This window comes from Motacilla alba, chromosome 6 (genome assembly GCF_015832195.1).
Source record: "Motacilla alba alba isolate MOTALB_02 chromosome 6, Motacilla_alba_V1.0_pri, whole genome shotgun sequence".
NCBI classification, from domain to species: Eukaryota; Metazoa; Chordata; class Aves; order Passeriformes; family Motacillidae; genus Motacilla; species Motacilla alba.
In genome coordinates, this window is record NC_052021.1 from 4849759 (window position 1) to 4873491 (window position 23733).

Below are 23733 nucleotides of genomic sequence, written 5' to 3' on the forward strand. Positions count from 1 at the left end.
ACACTGTTTTGACCCTGTAAATCTGTTACCACCAAGATTTTACAGTGGAACTTCTTAAAAAAACAAGCTTTGTAATGTGCTGGTTTTAAGTGACAAAGTGTTTTCAGTATTTAGCACAGGCAAGAAAACAATTCCAATATTTTAAAGCCCCCCAAACGTGACTTTGTAGCCACAAATAGAGAGTTTGCATTTCAGCTGAAGGTATTTGGATGGGTTTTTGTCTGAGGTACAATTATTTTGTGTTCCTTCCTCATCAACTGGACAGCTTGGATAATAAAATACACAATTTTATTGACTTACCCTTACTTGACCGACAAAAGCATTGGCTTCCTCTTCCTGCACAGAGAGGTTTTTGGGGAGAAACATGTCAAAAACCGGTCCGTTGTCATTGACATCTGTCACCACTATATTGACAGTAGCAGTCGAAGTCTAGGCAGAAAAAGAACATTTTGAAGAAATTCTCTTTATTTTTCAGCTCCCCAGGTGACAACCCTGCTGTTACTTATTGGGCAGAATCACAGGTAAGCAGATAATCAATTTTAAAACATGTTTTTTGTGAAAAGAGAAGCGTTTCAAGGGTTTATCTTGAATTTTTGGAAGACAAAGCAAGCTCAAGACTGACTCATATATTAGAGATGCACGAAAAATATCAGTTATCTTTCAATTTTTATATAGTACTTCAAGGATTTAAGGAGTATTTGTTGTGAGTGGAGGGAAAAATCTGGAAATACCAAAATTTGCCAGAATGTGAAAAGGAAATAAGTGATTTATCAAGCAAAATACACCACAGTCATGATCAACTAAGCTGATTAAGTGGCATAATCATCCTGTATCATCCCCCTGCATCATCCTTCCCCCAATCCACACTGATGTTCTATTTTGCAACCCAATTTTAGAATCCCAGGAGGTGGGAACAGGAGAATTAATTGTATTTAATATAAAATGCCAACAAAATATATCTGTGGAAATTTTCAATTTCCAAATTGAATCCAAAAGGTGGAGAGTGTTGGCTTGAGTCACATCCCTCTCCTCTGCTCCCATAGACTGAGAGCTCCAGACCAAACCCCCATATTGATGTATTTAAAAAATTATTGTGTTCAATATATTGAATTTTAAATAAATTCATCCAACTCAGTGTCTTAAAGCTTAAATCTTGTGTGTTCTGATCCTTTGCATCAAATTCCTCTGAGGGAAATTTGGGCCCTCCTGGCCAGAGAGCCCTGGAGGGGCTGGAGCGTGGCCAGGGAAGGGAACGGAGCTGGGGAAGGGGCTGGAGCCCCAGGAGGGGCTGAGGGAGCTGGGAAGGGGCTCAGCCTGGAGAAAAGGAGGCTCAGGGGGGACCTTGTGGCTCTGCACAACTCCCTGCCAGGAGGGGACAGCCAGGGGGGGTCGGGCTGTGCTGCCAGGGAACAGGGACAGCACAAGGGGAAAGGGCCTGAAGCTGGGCCAGGGCAGGCTCAGCTTGGCCAGCAGCAGGAATTTCTGCATGGAAAGGGTGCTCAGGCCTTGGGATAGGTTTAAAAGAGGAGGTTTGGAGCCCCCATGCTTGGAAGTGTTTGAAAAGTGAGAGGATGTGGCACTTTGCAGTCATGGTTTAGTTACAAGGTGGTGCCTGGTCACAGGTTGGACTTGATGACCTTGGAGGTTGTTTCCAACCATAAAAATTTCATGATTCCACAAAATGTTTATGACAGGATACTCAGAGTAACTGCCCTGTGGTGATGTGACCCCAGAAGAAATCCTTTGCTTTAGGAAGAACAAACCTGTTTGAAAGTGGCACCTCACAGGCTTCATAGAGAAACCTGCAACCATCTTCCCTTAACAAAATCCCCCAAACAGCAAAATAAAGAAAGGAAGGAAAAAAATGAAATTAAACAAAACCCCAACCAAAAAGTCTGAATGGAGACATGCATCTTCTGGTGCTCTACTGGTGTCACAATCAGCTCTTCCCAGCCCCAGATCCAGCTGGTGTGCTTTCAGTGTCCCCAGAGCTCCCAAAGTCTGCATAAAATAACTCTTCACTACTTAAAAAAATTTTTAAAAATCCAGAAGCTGTTGAACCAAGACTGCACTAGGTCCCAGGCTGGCAGCTTCTGTTTACTGAGCCCCAGTTCTTTGCTTATTGATCCTGAAACTGCCATTCCCACATTTTATATCTAAAAGGAAAATGCACTTTCTGCCCTCTTGTCCACGCAAAAGCCACTCCAGAATGTTTGCTCTGCCGTGATGCACACCGAATGTAAATCAGCTTTTCCAAAGGTAACTCAGCTCCATGAAATTCAGGGAAATAAACACCCTCACATGTAATAAACTGAGGCAACATGGTGTTAAATAACAATGGCTTAAGGCAGGAATTCCCATTTGGAAAAGATTTCTTTTCATTCCAGATAATTTTCATGGGCTGTGGTTGATCATCTGCAGCATTTTGTTTCTTTGAGAGGATTTTAGAAGGAGAAAGGGAGGAAGGAAAATAAACATTTTGGATTTTTTTTCCCAACTCTTGCCTAAGGATTTTCAGTACTTTTCACATTCCTGGCCATTCTTTACTCATCTTAAGCATCCCCACCTACCATCAGCCAACACACCCAGGCCAGTGCTCCACTTGTCATATTTAAAATTTCACTTCTGAATTTAAAAGGCAAGATTTTTGCAAAGAAATAGTATTTTGCAAGGGAAAAAACCCACCTTATTGAGCTGCCAAATACTAGAATTAGTTTAGGAAATTTTATCAAATGCTCCTCTCCCTAAACTTGCAAGGGTGTTAAAATAAGATTCTGTAAGAAGACCAATATTTCAAGTAATCCATGTTTTTATATGTCATAGTTTAGAAAATTATCAGATGTGAATGAATTCAGAAATCATTGTTATAATACCAATATTTCAAATAATCTTCCTTTTTTAAAATCACAGTTTAGCAAATGACCAACAGTGGGTGAAATCACAAGGAGAATTCAAAGCAGACTCTGGGTTAGCAGCAACCCCCTGACTTCTCTTCCTTAAAATCAGTAACAGACTCTGAAACTGAGAAGGGAAATGGGAATGCTTCAAAATCTCCCTATTTCACCCAAATACAGGAAACATTTGTTATCTCACTGCTGTCTCAGCAATGCCCACCTTTACCACCAAATGGGACTCACCTGTGTGTCTTTGAGGGCAGCACTTTAATGTCAGAAAGTGCTGTGATCAAAGATTATAGACCAAAACACACGTTTTTACATCCCCATTAGATGGCTCCAAAGATTTGTTGAAGCTCCAACCTCAGATTGATGCGGTGTTCTGAAAAAAGCCCTTGTTTGACAACCAGAATGAATTACAGGGGCTTCTCCACAACTGCAGCACAGAGCAGGATTGGGAACAACATCATCAACCCTGCTGGGAATCACAGAAAAGTCACCAGACACTAAAAATCCCACTGACTAAATAATCACTGCCCGTGTTCAGGGATAAACCAGCCAGAGTCTCTTTTCAGCCTGACACTGGATCAGAACATATGGAAAAATGTAGAGAGCCTGGCCAGGGTGTCCAGAGAAGCTGTGGCTGCCCCTGGATCCCTGGAAATGCCCAAGGCCAGGTTGGACTTTGGGGCTTGGAGCAGCCTGGGACAGTGGAAGGTGTCCCTGCCCATGGCAGGGGTGACACTGGATGGGCTTTAAGGTCCTTTCCAACACAAACTGTGATTCCATTATTTTTATGTGACCTCAAAGCCCATCCAGTGCCACCCCATCCTATGGACAGGGACACCTTCCACTGTCCCAGGCTGCTCCAACCTGGCCTTGGGCACTGCCAGGGATCCAGGGGCAGCCACAGCTGCTCTGGGCACCCTGTGCCAGGGCCTGCCCACCCTGCCAGGGAACAATTCCTTCCCAATATGCCATCCATTCCTGCCCTCTGGCAGTGGGAAGCCATTCCCTCTGTCCAGGCCCTTGGAAAGAGTCTCTCTCCATCTTTCCTGGAAAGTGAATTCACAGATTTCCTAAACAATTATGAAAAGTCGCCAAGGTTTATAGAGGATGCTAAAAGAGGCACAGAAACAATAAAAAATGTCTTCCCAAATATTTAAATACCCCTAAAATTCTTTAAAGAATTGGTTCCCTAAAATAGTGAGATACACATAATTCACAACTGGTTTTCCAGGGAAACTCTTCATACAAATCCAGCATAGGAAAGTTTGAAAACTGCTTTGGCTGGTTAAAATGAGGCTTTTCTACAACAGAATCATCCAGCACAGTTGGGGAAGGAATCCTAAAGCTATTCCTGGAAATCTAACCAGTGAAAAAGCCATCTCAGCCTTGTATCAGGCATTTCCTATTCATTACTGGAGAAACCCTGCTAACTTCTCTTTTATAATGAACATAAATAAAAGATCCAGAGCAGCAGTTTATATCTTTCTTAGGGGCCCTCAAATATTTCTTACATAGATAATTCTTCCCTGAGCAATAATTGTAAAATTTACATCGCCTGCACAAGTCCTAAGGATGCCAGGCCCTGATAAATGTTACGGATGAGGAATCTGAAGGAAATTCCACTTTGTTCTTATTTTATTTGTACCCTGTCATTTAAATTGAAGTTGGGAATTGATGAGAGCATTCTATGCCTTGGAGAGGAAACATTCTTGGCTCTGATGTCGAGCAAGTTTATTAATTTGGACAAACTCTTAGACAAACCTATCATGTTCAGAGATAAGCAGTTTGCAAATAATACGATTGGACGCAAAGCCTTTATTTGACCAAAAAAAGAAATGGTAAATAATTCTGCTGATCTCCATATCAGGATTTATTGATATTCATCTCAAGAAAACCATATTTGAATGGGGACAGAATTAACAATTCTATGATTCCATTTTCAGACTTTCTTCCCTTCCATGAGAAGTTTAAAAGAAGTCTCTCCCAACCATCTCCACCTCTCCAAGCTATAAAGAGGAAATTGCCAGCTGGACTGCAAAGAAATTTTGGAGAGGAGACCCTGAGGTGAAGGGAAGTGTACTTCTGTAGCTTGTCAATAATTACACTAATGAGAAAAAATCCCAATAAGCCTGGAGACGAGACAAAGAGAAAAACTGTCAAAACTCCAAAATAAAGCCCAAAGTGAAAGCTCCCAAAATGAAAACCTCACACATCACAAAAGAGAACAGAAAATATGAGCACTTCATGTGGAAAGGAAGAGAAAATCATGGACATTTAAGGAACATCCTTGACAAACAGAACAGTTTAGGTTGGAACAGCCCTCTAAGAACAGCAAGTCCAACCCTTCCCCAGCACTGCCAAGGCCACCCTGAACAATGTCCCCAAGTGCCACATGGCTTTGAACACCTCCAAGGATGGGCACTCCAAAGCTCCCTGGGCAGCCCCTGCCGAGGCCTGAGCACCCTTTCCATGCAGAAATTCCTGCTGCTGGCCTCAAGCTGAGCCTGCCCTGGCCCAGCTTGAGGCCCTTTCCCCTTGTCCTGTCCCTGTTCCCTGGCAGCACAGCCCGACCCCCCCTGGCTGTCCCCTCCTGTTGTGCAGAGTCAGAAGTTCCCCCTCAACTTTCTCTTAATGGGAACTTATTTGTTTGTATCCCTTATTTAGGAATTACAATTTGCTCCAAATGGGATTGAAAACTGGGATCAATCTATTGCTTTATGAGAATTCCTTAATTCATCCCTTCCCTTTTAGCACATGAAATCAAAGCCTTTATAGGGAATATTATCCATGCTAAGCCACTGAAAGTCTGGGAGGCTTTCCATAATAAAGAGCTGCTTTGGGAAGAAAAGACTTCTCTCCAAGAGGAGGAAATCTGTCTGGACAAACTCCTCTCTTGCAAACTGGAATTCATATATCAGCTGGAATTTGTAAGGATTTCTTATACAAAATACAGAACTTTTGAGGAAAATAGTAATAGGCAGTGTCTCTAATTAGAGCTTGGAAAGAAAATAATGTGAGGAGAAGTTATTTCAAGGAGGAAGATCAGATTATGGATCTGTGTATACTGTTCCTTTTCATATATTTAGGAATATTCCCTCTAGCTTCTTTCTTGCTGAGTAACGGAACTCATGTGGACTAGAGACAGGAGTAAAAGAAACAGAAACAGTTCCAAGGAGTAACAGAAAGTTTACAGCAATTTATGAGTTCTCTGTATGCTACTCATGAAGTAAATCTTTGTTTAAATTACTTTGATTCAGGGCTACCTGTTTGCTCTAAGGAAGGGAATTAATTCAAGTGTCGTGGGAGACAGAGGCTCTGAATTATGACTGATTTTCTAAGATGGCCAAAATCCCCAAATCTGACTTCCAGGATTAAACAGAAAGCACTAAAATCACAGATTCATGGAATGGTTTTGGTTGGAAGAGACCTCAAAGCCCATCCAGTGCCACCCCTGTCATGGCAGGGACACCTTCCACTGTCGCAGGCTGCTCCAAGCCCCAGTGTCCAACCTGGCCTTGGGCACTGCCAGGGATCCAGGGACAGCCACAGCTGCTCTGGGCACCCTGTGCCAGGGCCTGCCCACCCTGCCAGGGAAGGAGATGAGATTCCCTGAGTTCCTTGAGGTTCCCACTACTTTTCAACTGTTGTTTCCTCCCATGACCTTCAAGGAACACCAGATCTGTGCATCCACTTTGATCCCTGCCTGCAGTGCCCAGAGCACTGAGCTCACTCTCAGATGCCTTTCCAAGGGTGATGGTACCTCTGTCTCCTCAGGAAATGTGGCCCCAAACCAGTCCTGGACTCTGCAGGGCTTGAATGATCCCTGTTTTTTCCTGAAGTGTTCATTGCAGATGGAATGGGCACAGTCAGATTGAAGGGATAGATCTTGGATTCATGGCTTTCAGAGAAACCCTGCCAGAGCCAGGTCACCTCTGATCTTCCCTAGCTGGTGAGTCTTGGGATATTCCCTGAACAGCTGGACGGATGACAGCTTCTCCTGGACTTCCAATGGAGTTTGGTGGCCTGATGGTTGAGTCTTCAAAGACAAAAATAGAATCTGAACCCTGCCAGTAATTTCTGAGTACCTCAAAGTGACCATGACCACAACACACCCTGGTGCTCCTTCAGACACATAAAAAAGGAGGTTGGAGCTGGAGGTTGGGAACATCCCCTGGATGACTGACAACTTTCAAGAACACCTAATTCCTAATTCCCAAATGGATTTTTAAACTAGGCACTGAGCTGCTCTGCTTTGCCAGGCAGGAAATCCCATTTCTGCAGTGCTGGATGAATATTTTCAGGATGAGACATTAGTATTTGGAGGTTGGAATTCCCCTTATTTCACACAAGACCCACTAAGACAAGAAAATGGAGCTCCTGCTTCACCTCTCTAAATCAACTGACACACGTAAGCCAAAATTCAAGAGCACAGAAGGCTTTTTCTTTCTTCTGACAAAAGCCACGTGTATTTATTTCAAACTTCTCCCTCTGGAAGGTGAAGACAGGAATTCTTGCCTTAGAATTGCATCCAAACACACCCCAATTTGTGAACACAAATTGAGCTTGGAATGGGTTTTTTCCTTCACATGCCACTTCACCCATCTACAGCTGAAAGCTCATTACTTGGGAAATACAAGCATTTTCCTGCCTGCTAAATTAATGCATCCTTAATTGTTTGTTGTGTCAGATTGTTCACAGTGACAGGTCGTGTTTTCCAGGGAAAACCCACAAGCCAGTTAATGCTCCAAGTCATAACTCAGAACAATAATTTGGGAAGCACAGCTGAGCATTTTAAACAACCAGGAGCATTCCAGGGAAGAGTAATGGAAAGGTGGCAGCCAGGCCACCGCATTCCATGGAAAGCCAAGGTGCTGGGTGAGGGCATAAGTGGCTCTGGATTAATTTTGATGGAATTAGCAGTCCCCCAAAGTCAAATGGTGTCACCATGACTGTCACCACACCACATGAATCAGTTAAATCAGCCTTGGGTCTTAGAAAAGAGAAAACTCCATTAATCTGTTCCACAGCAGTCTTGCCAAACCTCTCTTAGGCCCTTTGGTAATGACACAGAAAAACGAGCAAGAAAAAAATCCAAAAACCTTAAAACCCCCCCAAAAATTCATGTGTGTGGGACCACAGATTTTCCAAATGCAAAAATGAGCTCAACAGACTTCACTGATGATGATGGGGGTTTCTCTAAAGAATATCAAGGACCAAAAGGAGAGCCAATACCACATTGTATCCTATCCTAAATTCCAGTGGATTTTAGGGCAGGCACAGAGCATTGGCCTGCCCTGGTGGCAGCTGTGGAGGAAGGAGGTCCAAGATGAAGAATCCAGGAACTGGAAAGGAAATAGAGAGATGTCTTGTCCAAGATGAGAGGAAATGACCTGGAGTTGTGCCAGGGGATGTTTAGCTTAGATATTAAAGAAAACATCTTCACCAAAAGCATTGTGAAATACTGGAACAGCTTCTCAGGAAGTGGTGGAGTCCTCAACCCTGGAAGTGCTCAAGACGTGTGGATGTGGCAGTTGAGGACATGGTAGTGGTGGAGCTGGCTGATGGTTGGGTTTGATGATCTCAGAGGTCTTTTCCGAATTTAAGGATTCTGTGACATTCATTACTATGGGAAAGGCATCCAGAGGAAATGCTGCTCCCCACAAGTGTGAGGATGGGGCTGCTGGACCCACAAGCTCATGTGGGAGGTGTCCTGCTGTCCTCCAAACTCCTGGAGATAGCAGAATAGGAAGAAAAATCCATTTTAATGTGTCTCCCTGGGCCAAGGAAGATCAGGGCTGGGGATACCTGAGCCTTGCTTAGCTCCATGGAGAAAAACATCCCTGGTTTTCTGAGAACAAGAGAGTCATCATTTTGAGATAGAAAGCCTTCAAAGCAGCCTGGGATAAAATTCTTCCTGAAAGCATCAACAATTTCCAAGCATAGCAACCTTTCCCAGCTGAGGTATTCCAAGATTTTATACACTACTATTTAAAAACTCATGAGCAGTGTTTTTGTCCCTTTGCTTTCATGTCATAATGGCTAAAAATCTTTGTTCACACACAGAGTTTGGCTGGGAAACATTGTGGATATTGAAATTCTGGAGTGCTGGCCCTAATTTCTGAACCAATATCAACTGGGTGAAGCTACAAACACTGAACTTACTCAGGTGAGTATGGAAGACCAATACAAATGTTCCCTTTTTCTCACTCTGTGAGGGCTTTTTGGGCATCTTTATGCTTGAAAGGTATGATTAAATAACTACATTTAAATTGACAGTGCCTGAGGAACATCAGCTCCTGAGACCCCCCCCCCCCATGCAACTAGAACTTATCTGGGGATCCCATGACTGTTGTTCACAAAAGCAAGCTGCAAAACTGCACAAATGCCAATTATCCATATCACAACTGAGGAGGAAAGTTCTCCTGGAGCAGGTTTGTGTGGCAAGAAGCCCATGCTGGAGCAGGTTTGCTGATAGCACCCAGGACCTATGAGGGACCCACACTGCAGCCTTTTCCTGAAGGACTGACCCCATGGAAGTGGACCCACATTGGAGTGGCTCATGAAGAGCTGCAGCCCATGGGATGGACTCACACTGGAGCAGCTCAGGGAGAACTGTCTCCCATGCGATGGACCCCACACTGGAGCAGGGGAAGGACTCTGACTCCTCTCCCTGAGGAAGAAGCAGCAGCACAAACAACACAAAGCCCCATTCCCATCTCCCTGTGCCACTGGAGGGGAAGAGGGAGAGCCCAGGAAGGAGGGAGGGGTAGTGGGAAGATGTTCTTAAGATTTGTTTTTCTTCCCATTACCCTGCTCTCATTTTGTGGGTAATAAAATCAATGTATTTCCCCAAGTTGGTTTGCCCATGATAATACTTGGTGAAGGTTCTCTCCCTGTCCTTATCTCAACTCCTAAGTCTTTCCTTGTATTTTTTCCCCTGTCCAGTTGGAGAAGGCACGAGTTGAACAGGGTCAAGCCACCACATCTCACTGAAAAAAACCAAACCTACAACAATTACAACAAAACCCCCCACACCAGTAAAGTCTTTTTCCTCTGAATGCCTTTCAAATTTAAAGAATCCCAAGCAAATACAGGAAATAAAATCCAAAAGCTGACTTTAAGTAGGTTTGACTCTAATAGCTATTTCATGTTGGATGGAAAGGGATCAGGTTGGATATGTTACCAGCTAAAATATGTTAATAGGATTTAAATGACATTGTACCTGCCTGGGGAATTAATTTTGGGATTTTGGGCAAACTGCAACAAGGCATCTGGTGACATCACCAGTGTTCTGTAGGCACTAAAGGAACTGTTCACAAAAAGCAGAGCTGGATGACAAGCAGCAGATGAATGAGCTAGGGGAGCAGTGGTTTTGTAATTGTGGATTTTTTTTTCCCTTAGAAAGACACTGTTGCTTCCTGCTAAAAACTAGTTTAAAAGCAAAATTGCTCCATGAAATGGCACCACTTGGACCAAGGATCTGTGTCCTCAGAAGGGTTTGGCCCAGTACCAACCAGGAACTTTGAGTGAGTCCTGACCCTCCTCCAGGAGAAGCCTGTCAAACAGCAGGAACAGCACATCCATAAGAGCTGCAAATCAAGGGAATTGTAAAGACACAAGGAAGCCTGGCAAAACAGTCACACCCACTGTTTCCTGGCATGGAAAAGGCCTGGAGACTTAATGGCTTGGTTGAGCTGCCTTGTTTCATCCATTTGTTTGTAAAATGAAAGCCAAGGAGCTTATCCAGCCTTTTTGTAATCCTGGCAAGCCCAGCTCTTAACCCTTTCCAGCTGCTGGCACCAGAGGCTTTGGCCAACTGAGTCCTATTGCTGGACAATCTTAAGAAGAAAGGTGCCCCAATACTGACAAATATGAACTGCAGAAAGCAGCTACTGGCAGATAAGGGACGGTGACAAAAGCCCCAAACCAGGCAGAGGGAAAACACTCAAGCTACAGAGTGTACCCATGTTTCACCCTGAGAACAATGCACACACACCTGCAGCTGCAAAATTCCAGGGCAAAACATCTGGTATGAAATCACAGAATCATGGAATCAACAAGGCTGGAAAAGATCTCCAACATTATCAAGTCTGCTCTGTGACTGATCTTCATGCCAGAGCACTGAGTGCCACCTCCAGCCCATCCTTGGACACCTCCAGGGATGGGCACTCCAAAGTTCCCTGGGCAGCCCCTGCCAATGGGATTGAGGGAGGAGAGGAGACAGCAGGGGGTGGAGTTCTTAAAGTGGATTTTGTTGTTACAACCAGTAACAAGAACTTCAAGAGGTGTTCAACAGCACAGTCCAGGGACAGCTCTAAAGGAGCCCTCCATGGTTTATTTTGGGTGTTTTTTCCAGAGCTGAGCTTCAAACACCGTATCTCAGTCCACATACAACTATTTTCTGCTAAGCACTGTGCCATGATTAACAGGATTTCCTTTCAAAACCCCAACGATCACCTTCAGAATGTTAGAATTAATCTGCTGGCCACTTAATCCCGGGGCAAAGCGAATGAATCTCTCTCTAGATGAAAGAAAAAGGAATGAGCTTTTCAGTCCCCCTTTTTTTACACTCCAGAGAGTATTTCAGGAGCGTAACACAGCCTGAACCAACTTGCAAGTCTTTAATTTACATCTTCAGATTTCCCAGCTGAGAGTTTGAGATCAAAACCACCAAACTCACAGCTGTGAGAGCAGTTCACAAGAACAAGCCCACAAGAGCTGTAACCAGATTTTTCATGGAAAAGGTGGAGACTCTTATAATTACTCCATGTTGGCACTAAATTGTATAAAGGCTTCCTTGATATTTTTGACTGTGTGTGTGGAAATTCTGAGTAAATCCTGAGTAGGAAGGCTAAGATTGTAAGGTGAAGAAGCTAAAAATAGCAAGAGATAGAAAAAACAAATGAGATTTTCTTCTGCCACGATGAGCACAGGTCCAACCAGAATTTTCATGATCACTCTGAAGCAATGTGTCAGAGATAGCTCTGTTTTAATCTCAAATCCTTCTAGAACAGCGCAGATAATGCATTCTTGTTATTTATTAATTATTATTGATATTATTTTAGATCTGCCCTTATACACAAGATCAGATGTACAGAGATTTCTCCCCCACCTGTGCTATTATTCCTATTACACCTATGCTATTACGGCAGAGTTGCTGCATTCCCAGGTACTTTGCACAATCCAGCTACCAACTTTCAGGAAAAATATTTCTGTTGCCTCTGCCTGACCAATAAACACATTTCCTTAAATAGTCCACAATTTTATAATATGAAAATTGCAAAAATCACAATTTTTTTATACAAAACACAAGTGTGAGCTGCAGCTGGTGGGGTTGGTTGTGGGGTCACTGATTGATGCAAACACAGAAGACCTGGAGATAGCTCCTAACAAAAAAATTGTTATTTTTGAAAGAGAAGTGGGATTTTTCTGGAGAGCTGGACAGTCAGGTGTGGAAAAGGGCTGGATAAAGTACAAGTCACTAATAAAACTTCCACATCTGGGAGACGGGAAGAAGAGGAGGAGCTATCTAAGAGCACAGAGAAGAAACAGAAGATGAACATCTGTGAATACACAAACTCTTGGCTGTTAAAGAGTAACACAAAGCAGCAGCAAAATCCCTTCATCCATAATCAAAGGTAGTGACACATAGGCTTCACCCACACCAACCAAAGGAAAACTCCCAGATTTAAGATAGGTTTGGTCAAGATCCATGGAAAACACACAATCAGACCATGTGAAGGTGGCCAGTGCTGTCCAGCCCTCCAGTGATGCCTCAGGTTTTAGCTTTTCTATTTTTCAGGTTCTGTGCTGCTTTAGTGTGCAGTTCTGGGCTTCACATTAAGGGATGGTGAGCTCTCTGCACAGAGCAGGGAGACAAAACAATTCCTTCTCTAGCTGGGCACCAAGGACAAATGATCCAAATCTCAGGCCCAAGAGCACAAACAACGTGGGCTGAGGAGAGAAAAACAAGCAGGATGGGACTGCATGGGCTGGAGCTGTAATTGGACAATGAACTCCAATATGCAAATGGAGCAGAGCTTATCAAAGTGAGAGATTCCGTGACCAGGTGTGCATTTTGTGACCATTTTGGTTCATCTTGGGTGCAGCCCTGGCTGGGCTCTTGTGCTGCCCAAGGTGGATCCATGGAGGAGATCCTTTTAATAAATAACTACTTTATTCTTTAACTGTGCCTAGCCTCTGACCTAGGTCAGCCTTCTCAAGGCCCCACCAGGACACTCACCCCATCGGGTCTGCCGTCCGAGGCCGTGACGATGAGGATGTAGCGGTCAGTGCTCTCTCTGTCCAGGGGCTTTCCCAAGGCCAGCAGGCCAGAGCTGGCAATGAAACAACACCAGGACACGTTAGCAGGGTACCTGGGAGAATTCTATGAGCACCTGAGCTCCACCACCTTGCTGACACCAAAGCTCCTCTTTGCAGGAGCTTTTAGGCCTTCTGTGAGTGAAAGCCAAGAAAAGCCACGAGCCAATTCCTAATGCTCTCCAGCTGGATACAGGAATAATCCTGGATTAAAACATCAACCTGTCTCAGGAGGTTTGGGTATTTAGGTTCACAATCTTTCCCTCACACCAAATTAGAATTCTTTTGCATTAGGAATTAATAAGCCCCAGGTTACTTCTGTCCCATCATTTATTGTGAGAAGTCGGCTCACCACCCTTCCTTCCCCCTGCAAGGAAAAGGATACTTTGTATTGCAAATAATAATTAATAGCTAATAATAGGTAAAATAAAGGGTGGTGGGCCAGGGACAGGCCAATCTGGTGCTTACATTTCATAACAAACCTTCTCTTTCTCACTCTATTTAAGTTGGAATTCAATTTAAGGAAAATACAGTTCTTAAACAATGCTCAAAAGGCTTTTCACTACAGGCTAAACCATAACAAGTCAGGAAATTAAAGCAAAAATTGTCCCTGCCATTAGTCAGGAGCTGACAGGTAAAAGGGTTTTAATTAATCCCTGGCCACTCTTTTAAATGGAATCTTTCCACCTCAGTGGGTTTCTCTTACCTAAAGTGTTTAAAATAAATAAACAGTGGCCAGTGACAAAGCCCAGAGTGGGATTTGGCTCACAGAGCTCTCATTAATGGCTTGGACAGCCCTTCCAAGGAGCAACTGAAGGTGTCTTAACCTTTTCTCTCAGCTTCTCCATTCCCTGGGCTGACAAGTTCCAAGTCTGTTTTCCAAGGGTTTCCCACTTACCTCTGAGAGAGATTAAAAACTTGCTGAGGATCTCCATTCTGAATGAGGTATTTGATGGGGTCGCCCTCTCTATCGAAAGCCTTTAGGGAAGGAAAAAAGAGGATAAAATTCAGTCAATGGCAAAGATTTCTTCTCTTCCCTTCTATGCAGAAACTAGGGAATTAGGTTTTAGGAAAGTTTCCCACAGGGATGACACCAATCCCTGTTTCTAAGGCATCTCTGGTTATTGATGGGCCACTCAAGATAAAGCTGGAGCACATCAGAATTCCTATGCTGCACAGAAATGACAATATCCTGAATGCAGAATAATAATTACTATTAATTATTAGTAATTATCTAATTATCAAAATACAGCTACATCCAGCAGCATGAGTATGAAATTCAGGCTTTAATCATTTACTTCTATTTTTCTGTAGTTCCACACTGATTAGGCTGAATTTCAGTTTCCTTTCTTCCCATTCTTCATTTCCATTTCTTATCAAGATCCCTCTCTCTGTTATTTTATTAGAATCCCAATCTTTGGCTGATGCTCCAGTGAGTTCTGACTGCAGTACTCCCCCTCCACAATAATTTGCTTTTTGGGGGTTGAAGATCAGGGTAAGGCCTTTAAGAACAGGCAATAATGGCACCGAAATGAGGACACTCCACCTATTAGGTGAAAAAAAAATCATTTAAAAGTTGAATAAACTACTTTTGATGTCTCTCCTGGTGCCACCTGAGGCCATTTCCTCTGGTCTAGAAGAGAAGAGGCCAACCCCACCTCTTGCTCCTGTCAAGTTGTTGCTGTGGACCACAATCAAAAGCTGTGTAGCTTTGAGCTTACCACCTACAAAGCAGTTTTAGAGATAAAAACCCAAGAAAAATAATAAAACACCCAACTCAAACACCCCCCCAAAATTAAGAACAGAAGCACAAACCATTTAAATGGCAGAGAAGGGAACGCAGTAAGAAAACAATTTGGCTAAGCCAAATAAAAAACAGGGGCTTAGTCAGATGGGAGGGATCAGCACAAAGAAAGAGCAAGAAAAACTGGATGGGGACACAGCCAGAAGAAGTCAAGGCAAAACTGGAATAGAAACAGGAGAGAACACAAAGGATAACAAAGAAATGTTTAAGTTACAGAAGAACTTAAGTTTAAGTTAAGAAGGAACCTGAGGAGTGGTTTGAAAAGCAGAAGGGACAATGTTGAGAAGTTCAGAGAGGTAAAACTGCCCCTGTTCCAGCTCCAAACTAAATTAACTGGGGTAAAACTTCAGCTGAGAGCTGGGCAAGAGTCAGGCAGAGAAGATGTTCATAAACAGAGCATCTTTGAGTCAGCTGCTGGAATTCAAGCCTGGTAAAGTCCATCCTGGTGTATAGAAGGGCTGCAGCAATCTCAAAACCATCAGAGATTTTTTTCTGGGCACTCTCAGAGAACTAAAATGCTGAAGGGCAAACCCAAGGTCTGTCCTTCATGAAAGAATGAGCCAGGAAATCACACACCAGGCAGGTGGAGTGCAATTCCCAGAAACCCACAAATACCCAAATTATTTGTAAGTTCCCTGCAATTCCAATATGCAGATGGATAACAAAGAACTGAATTTCTCCAGCACAAAAGGATGCTGAAGCAATTTAATTTGATTTTCCAACAGGATAACAAGTCTCCTGAACAGAAACGGCAGAAACTGTGGCTCAATAAAGTAGCTGAGCCATGGTGAAGGCTTTTCCTACTGTTTGTTGGGATGTTTTCCCAAAGGAGTTCCAACAATAGTCCCCAAGTGGAGGGTGGGATTAAGCAAGAATTAAACCCATCATCAAAACGAAGGCCAGGCAGCAGTGGGTGGTGCTAGTACTGACTCAGCTCTGCATGGGTGTGTACAGCACTCCCAGCACTGATCAATATTCCCATCCAAACATCGATGACAGACTGGGAAAACTGGGAAAATTGTTTATAAATTCCATGGGTGGCACTGAGTGACAGGAGGCGTGGGTGGAATTTGGATCTCCTTGGCCTGAGGATATGAACAGTCAGGATCTGAGCCAAGAACACAAAATGCTGCAAGCACTGGAGGCAGACCATGTGAGGAGCTGGCATCTCTGAGCACTGTCCTTGATCCTGAATCACCAGAATCCCATGGCTCCTCCTGTCTCTAGCCTTTTGTCCTCCTTTTACCTTCCCCACAGGGCATCCTGCCCTCCCTTCACATTAAGTTGTCTCAGGGGTATCATTATGGTCTGCATTCTCTCATAGCAAGTCAGGGGGCTCTCAGGAAGCTACAAAATCAAAGACTGGCTGTTGTTGATTTCATTTCCCCCTTGTTCCCGCAGAAAATCTTAAAAAATCTTTTAAAAACTCCTGCTTTTTTTAAAAGCAAAGAACACAAAGTTCTTGTGTACAGAAAAAAACCACTGAGGGCAAGGGAGAAGAGCAACCTATTCCTGATTTCTTTCCAGATCAATGGCATAGAGTGGTTCCATAAATTGCACACAACAATTCCATGTTAGCTCCTTGTTCAGCACACAACTGGACCCTGGTAACAGCCCTATTTGTTCTGCAGGCTCCCAGAAAAATGACAGCATTTGCATATTTTAATTAATAATGGCTGGCAGAACATGAAGCCATAAACGCCTCCCAGGCATGCATATAAACTCTGAGGTTTATTTACAAATTAATGCAGTGGAGATCATTTAATATTGCATTAATCTCAAATGTTGTTAATTAAAACACCAGTCAAGACCAGCCGGGTGCATTAGAAAATAAATAAGGGGATAAGAAAGAAATAAAGCCCTCCATCATCAGCATGAGAAGTTTTAATGAACAAGAAAAAAAAGAATTTTATTTTTCTAAAGTCTAAAGGGCAAATTTAAAGCAGCTACATTTGCATTGTTACTGACCCTAATGTTTTGCAGATGATCAGATTTGATAATTTGGGAATACCTGAAAAGTTTTGCTGGCTCTCTACAGGATTTTGTAACCCTCCTGCTGTATGCAGAACGACCAAGTTACTACTAACAGGGAGACATAAAAGCATAATTTCTAAACCTGCACCAGCCCAAACATTGATTGAATTGATAAGACACAGGAAAACAAACATCATTGTGAAAATTTACACATGAAAACACTTGTTCAATATTTGAGGCCTGGTGATATTCATTTGTGCACAACCTAAGGCAGAGACACCTTTGCCACGTTCTGCAGGACTGATTTGGTTCACACAATTCCAGAATGATTGAGGCTGGAAAATCCCTGCCAGCCCCTGGAGTCCCAGCTGTGCCCAATGCCCACCTTGTCCCCAGCCCAGAGCACTGAGTGCCACCTCCAGCCCTTCCTGGGACACCTCCAGGCATGGGCACTGCAAAGCTCCCTGGGCAGCCCCTGCCAAGGCCTGAGCACCCTTTCCATGCAGAAATTCCTGCTGCTGGCCAAGCTGAGCCTGCCCTGGCCCAGCTTGAGGCCCTTTCCCCTTGTCCTGTCCCTGTTCCCTGGCAGCACAGCCCGACCCCCCCTGGCTGTCCCCTCCTGGCAGGGAGTTGTGCAGAGCCACAAGGTCCCCCCTGAGCCTCCTTTTCTCCAGGCTGAGCCCCTTCCCCAGCTCCCTCAGCCCCTCCTGGGGCTCCAGCCCCTTCCCCAGCTCCGTTCCCTTCCCTGGCCACGCTCCAGCCCCTCCAGGGCTCTCTGGCCAGGAGGGCCAGAGCTGGACACAGCCCTCAGGGTCCCTCAGCAGGGCCAGCCCAGAATGGGCTGCTTGGGGTTTAGTGAAACATTAAAGCAGGTTATTCCACTGGAGCTTCACTTTCCAACCATATTTAAATCCCATCAAATCCTCCAATTCTAAAACATGCCAAGAGGTTTTTTTTTCTGCCTCCAAAGATCCCTCAGGCCCTCAGCCACAGATTCCAACACCTGTCAAGGAAACACAAATGTTTCTGTTTCTCAGCATGTTCCTGGCTCCTGTTCCTCTTTGGGGCTTCCAACCCCAAGTGTCTCTCACCGGGGAGGAGAAGGCTCCTGAACAGCCTGGCCCTTCCACTCCTCCCTCCCTGCAGGCACCACAAATGTACCAGGAGTTAATTGGCAGCACTGAGCTAAATTAGTCAGCCTCCCTCAGCACAGGTGACTGTATGAGCTTAACCAGCCAGAATAATCCCAGCCTTTCAGCAGGAAACCGTTTTAGCAGGAGCTTTCCCATCCACCTGCTTCAGTGAGTTAATTAGAGCTCCTTTATTTCACTACTGCTAAACACAGCATTAAGTAAGTTTCTGATCCCTCAAAAAAAAAAAAAACCCTCAATAAAGAGTTGCCATTTATTTCCCTATTTTGCAGAGCTGGTTTTTGGGCAGAATACAATGCAGTAGATAAGGAACAGAAAATAAGTGAAGAGAGAACTGTTTTTTATCTATTAGTGCAACAAGGGGAGGTCTGGTCCTGGTGCAAGGATGAGGGATGCTCCTGCTCCTGGACCTGGCCAGAAGCTGTTGCATGATCCCTGATCCCAGGGCACAAGGTCCCACTAATCCTGGGCATGGCAGCACTGGGATCTCTGCTCCCTCTCAGCCGGCTGTTACACACACCAAGGGGTAGAAATATCTTCGGGCATTTTTCAAAAACAACAGGCTGGAGAAAGCAAATTGCCAAAACTCTTGCTGAAATTCCCCATGAATGAGGTGCTGAAGCTCCTCTGATCTGCTGGCAAATACAGAGAGACATTCTAACACAATAAATCACAGGCCTTTCAAGTTCCCAGCCACTCATAGAATTTTTTCTAGTATAATTATCACAGAATCCCAGAATGGTTTGGATTGGAAGGGACTTTGAAGATCAACTTGTTCCACCCTCTGCCATGGGCAGGAACACCTTCCACTACCCCAGGTTGCTCCAAATCACATCCAGCCTGGCCTTGGACACTTCCAGGGATGCAGGGGCAGCCACAGCTTCTCTGGGCAGTGCCATTTGCAGCCTACAGCATCTTTTACGATATTTAAATCAAACAAAGAAGTAACAGAAATAGCCAAGAGAGCCCTTTTTCTCTACAGTCCACGTAAAAGGGGCTGCTGATCAAAACAAACCAATTTTCAGTCCCTTTGAACTGCCCCTTTTTTCCCCTGGATGAAAGGACTGGCTTGTGCACGGCAAGGCACAGAGGGCAGGAAGGTGAAGAGGATTTCAGCAGGCTCAGGGAGGGCCAGGGAAGCCTGTGTACCTGCAGGTTTAACAGGACAGCGCCGATCCTCATGGCCTCGCTGACTTCCAGGCTGTACATCAGCTGGGGGAAGCGCGGGGGGCTCTGGTTGTTGGGAGGCAGCACCTCAATATAAACAGTGGTGATGGAGCTCCTGCAGTGCAAGGGGGGAAAATCCAGTCAGAATCAATAAATCCAATCCACAAGGCAACTCACAGTGGCCGATGTACACACAGGGTGTTCTCGAGCTCTAACAGCCTCCCTTTGCTCCTCTAAAAGCTTCAGGACATATTTTTACTTCTGGATCAAAAGGAAAGCAGGCTGCCACATTCACAGAATTCACAGAATCACTGGGTTGGAAGAGACCCCCCCAAGATCCTCAAGTGCAATCCAGCCCCAACACCTCAACTAAACCCTGCAGTGCCACATCCAGTCTGTTTTCAAACACATCCAAGGATAGTGACTCCTCCACCTCCCTGGGCAGAACATTCCAGTTCTTTATCACCCTTTCTGTAAAAAAACTGTTTCCTAATATCCAGCCTATATTTCCCTTGATGCAGCTTGAGACTGTGTGCTCTGGTTCTGTCAGTGCTGTCTGGAGAAAGAGACCAACCCCACCTGAGCACAGCCACCTTTCAGGGAGTTGTAGAGGAACTCTGAACAGGAAGAAAAGCTCAATAATTTCCCTCAAAGCAGCCCAAAGTGGCGTTTTTTCAAAAACAGAGCAGTGAGATATCAGTGCATGCTCCACAAACAAACAGCTCCCAGTGTGCTGTGTCCTCTGTGGGAGCAGCTCAAACTCCAGGTTGGGAACTGTGGCATTCACATTCTCTGAAAAAATCCCTTCACCCAAGATTTTTCTCCTGGGAAGCTGAAAGGTAGAAAGAAGCCTCAGAGAACGGGAAAACAATTCCTATCTCATTTGCTTCTCCTGTGTTGTGCTTGTCTGGACTGTGCTTGGAGGTTGTTCACCCACAGGTGATTGTTTCATTGGATTCTGCTGGGAGCTGTTTTGACTCTTTGGCTAATTGGAGCCAAGCTGTGTCAGGACTCTGGAAAGAGTCACAAGTTTTCATTGTTAGCTTTTGAGCAGTTAGTAGGTATCCTTTTTTGTATTCTTTAGTGTAGTTAGTATTGCATTCTTTAATATAATACAGTATCATAAAGTAATAAATTAGCCTTCTGAGAACATGGAGTCAGATTCATCATTCCTGCCTTCCTGCCTCGGGGCAACCCTGCAAATACAACAGGGAACTGCTCCTGCCACACACAGCAGCCACCCCTGGAGCATCCCTGCTGGCAGCCAGCTTGCTTCCTTTGCTTGGAGAAGGGGGAGCAGGGAATGCTGGCAGAGAGGGAAATGCTGGGAGGAGAGAAGCACACAGCTCTGCTGCAATGCTGCGGGTCAGCAATCCCCACTTCAGAGCAACACATCCCATTTCAGAGCAGTGGCAATGCAGGAGGCTGCAAACCCTTCAGCTGCACTGAATCCCTGTCCCAAACAGACAGCAAACAGCATTCCAGGTGGAATACTGAAGGTTCTTTGGGACTCTGAGGACCCTGCACAGACCATCCTGTAAGCCCACTTGATATCAAACAGCTTCAACTTGAGAAAGGGAGCGAGGAGTCCCCCTGGAGATGGGAGATTAAAAATCTGACTTCAAGTGATCTTCCTCTTGCCTCTCTGCTCCATTATCCCACCTGCCTCCCCTCCTTGATGTCAGCACAGCATCCCCACCCCAGAACAAACCCCTGAGAAGAGCAAGTGCTGTGCTGCAGGTGGAGCTTTTCCCCTCATAAATCCTTGGATTTATGTTGATAAATCTCAGGTTTTAGACCTGCAGGAAAGAAAACAAAGGGATTTGTCCCAGTTTTTTTTGAAAGTGGGGCAGGAAGAGGGAGAGAGAAGAAAAAAATCATGAGCCCAAAGAGCTGCTTCTTGCAGGGCTAGCAAACTCCAGAGCTTTTTTAGAGGGTCCTACCCAAAATTACCAGACATTTATTATTAAAACAGCTGCTGCATTAACTGAGAGAGCTCATTGAATATAAAAACAACACATTATTGATCAATATTCTTAATTAGCTGCCCAAAATTGTGGCTGAGCAGAGTCATCACTGTGCTGTTGGTGCTTCCCACTGCCCTTTCCCAGCAGGTTTTGGAGGTCTGGGTCATTGATGGAGCTGGGCAGAGCAACACCAGGGCTGAGAGCCTGTTGAGTCCTTGTTGGGGACTGTCACATACCCCCTGGCCATGCTCCAGGATAAGAAACTGCTCTCCAGAAGGACAAACTGCATCCCCAGGGAAGGGACTCTGCCCCTCAGGGCACATCCACACACACAGTGACAGGATTCAGTGCCAGCACAGGGAATGGCTTCCCACTGCCAGAGGGCAGGGATGGATGGGATATTGGGAAGGAATTGTTCCCTGGGAGGGTGGGCAGGCCCTGGCACAGGGTGCCCAGAGCAGCTGGGGCTGCCCCTGGATCCCTGGCAGTGTCCAAGGCCAGGTTGGACACTGGGGCTTGGAGCAGCCTGGGACAGTGGAAGATGACCCTGCCCTGGGCTGGAAGGGCTTTAAGGTCTCTCCCAGCCCAAACCATGCTGGGATTCAAGGAATAGGTAGCAAATTTTCTTCAAATATTTAAGGCAAAACCACAGGAGTAAAGCACTAATGGTCCGCAAACTAAAAGCACTCTGATATTAAATGGCTTTTTTTGCAATTCCAATCCAATTTTTTATTAACACCTTGCATTTTTCCCTCATGTCTTTTGCGTGGGTTATAGCCCTGTTAAGGAACTGCCAAAGTCTCCTTTGGCATGGGAAGGGGAAGGAGATGGAGCTGAGCCAAGCACTGCAGCTGGTGTTTGCAGGTGAATACACAGAGAGCAGTACAGCATCTGGGAATTGCAGAGAGCTCCCAAAATCACTCCAGCATGGAAAAACAGCTTTTGTGCCCCACCAGCTGATTCAAAGTCAACTGCACCCCCATCTCTGCTTAAATCATCTCCAAATGGAATCATGGAATGGTTTGGGTTGGAAAGGACCTTAAATTCACCCAGTGCCACCCCTGCCATGGGCAGGGACACCTGCCACTGTCCCAGACTGCTCCAAGCCCCATCCAGCCTGGCCTTGGGCACTGCCAGGGATCCAGGGGCAGCCACAGCTGCTCTGGGCAATTACAAAATCCAGGATGAATGGATTTCCATCCATGTGGACCAACCTATCTTGACTTGATCCAGCAGAACCCTGCATCCCCAAGTGATATGAATCCCCTGCCCAGGAATCTGAGGGATTGTGAAAAGCTTAAAGTCTGACCTGAAATTGTTTGATTTTACAAATATTGCCTTTTTTTTTTTTTCCCAAAAATAGAAATTGTTGTGCTTCAATATAGGAGTGGGCTGTGCAAGGAAACGGTGAAATCTCCAGCCCTGGAAGATTTCAAGAAACAACTGGATGTGGCAATTGCTGTGGTTTAGTTGACAAGGTTGAACTTCATGATCTTGGAGGTCTTTTCCAACCTTAACAATTCCATGATATCTCAATAACTTATATGAATAATTATAATTAATAACAATCAAACCCCAAATCTCAGCTGGGACACAGTCCCAACTCACCAACATTTTTAAATATCATTCCATGCAAAAAAAGCCCCAACAAACCTACACAGAATTCCAAATTCCTATTGAAGTTTGTGTTCACAAAGGCTGCAGAGCTACAATTCCTGAGCCTGGTCAGTGCCTGGGTTTTGCTTTGTGCATAAGCAAGGGAGGTGACTGAAAACCAGCTACTTTCCAGGTGACTTTGGTTATCCTGGCAAAGCTTTCCACTTCTTATTTGCCTCGAAGGCATTGTCAGAGGAAGAAGCACAGGCTCCCAACATCCATCCTCAGAAATACATGTGTTTAGGCAGCACAAAGATTTCTCCAGCACAAAAGGAGCTGATGGCAATCAGAGCTGTAGTGTGGAGCCACACCATGGGGATCTCAGACTCTCTGAAGGGGAATTACTGATTTTTGGCCTTCTCTCTGAAGCACTACACAAAATAAATGCGTAATTGTCCTCAGTCTTCTCCTCAGCACAACCAGCAGCCCGCTACCAGCTCGAGAGGGTTTATCAAAAAAGCAAGCAGGTGGAAAAAGGCAGTGAAATTCAGCCAAGGGACTGCTACCAGATGTTAATTTTATGAACAACTTAACAAGTTGAATGGACAGTAATTATAAAATATGTGCACAACAGCATGAACTGCTTTCTTGGAGACATGATAGAAGCAACAGGTCCTGAGGAAAATCCAGTTACTGAAATCCTAGTCTTGAATTTCATTTCCTTCTTACATTTCCCATTTGAAGAAGAGGTTTTCACTTTACTGTTGTGGGAGGTTTGAATGCTGGAACCTCCTGTTCCTCCCTTCATGCTCTTTGGACAAGGAGGTTGTCACATTATCAATACCAGACCC

General features: G+C 44.8%; 1 protein-coding gene across 16 annotated transcripts in view; it reads right to left on the reverse strand.

Annotated features, from left to right (window-relative positions):
* The window catches only part of PCDH15 (protocadherin related 15), a 635072-nt gene that overhangs the window by 105453 nt on the left and 505886 nt on the right, over nt 1–23733 (reverse strand). For all 16 annotated transcript variants that reach the window (XR_005257309.1, XR_005257310.1, XR_005257316.1 and 13 more), the window contains 4 exons: nt 19302–19434; nt 14122–14201; nt 13147–13240; nt 301–429 (listed from right to left, as the gene is read on the reverse strand). Coding sequence is in view for 4 of the 16 variants with exons in the window: in XM_038140145.1 (XP_037996073.1) it covers nt 301–429; nt 13147–13240; nt 14122–14201; nt 19302–19434 (436 nt within the window). In the remaining 12 variants the exon portion in view is untranslated. The remainder of the gene's footprint in view (nt 1–300; nt 430–13146; nt 13241–14121; nt 14202–19301; nt 19435–23733) is intronic.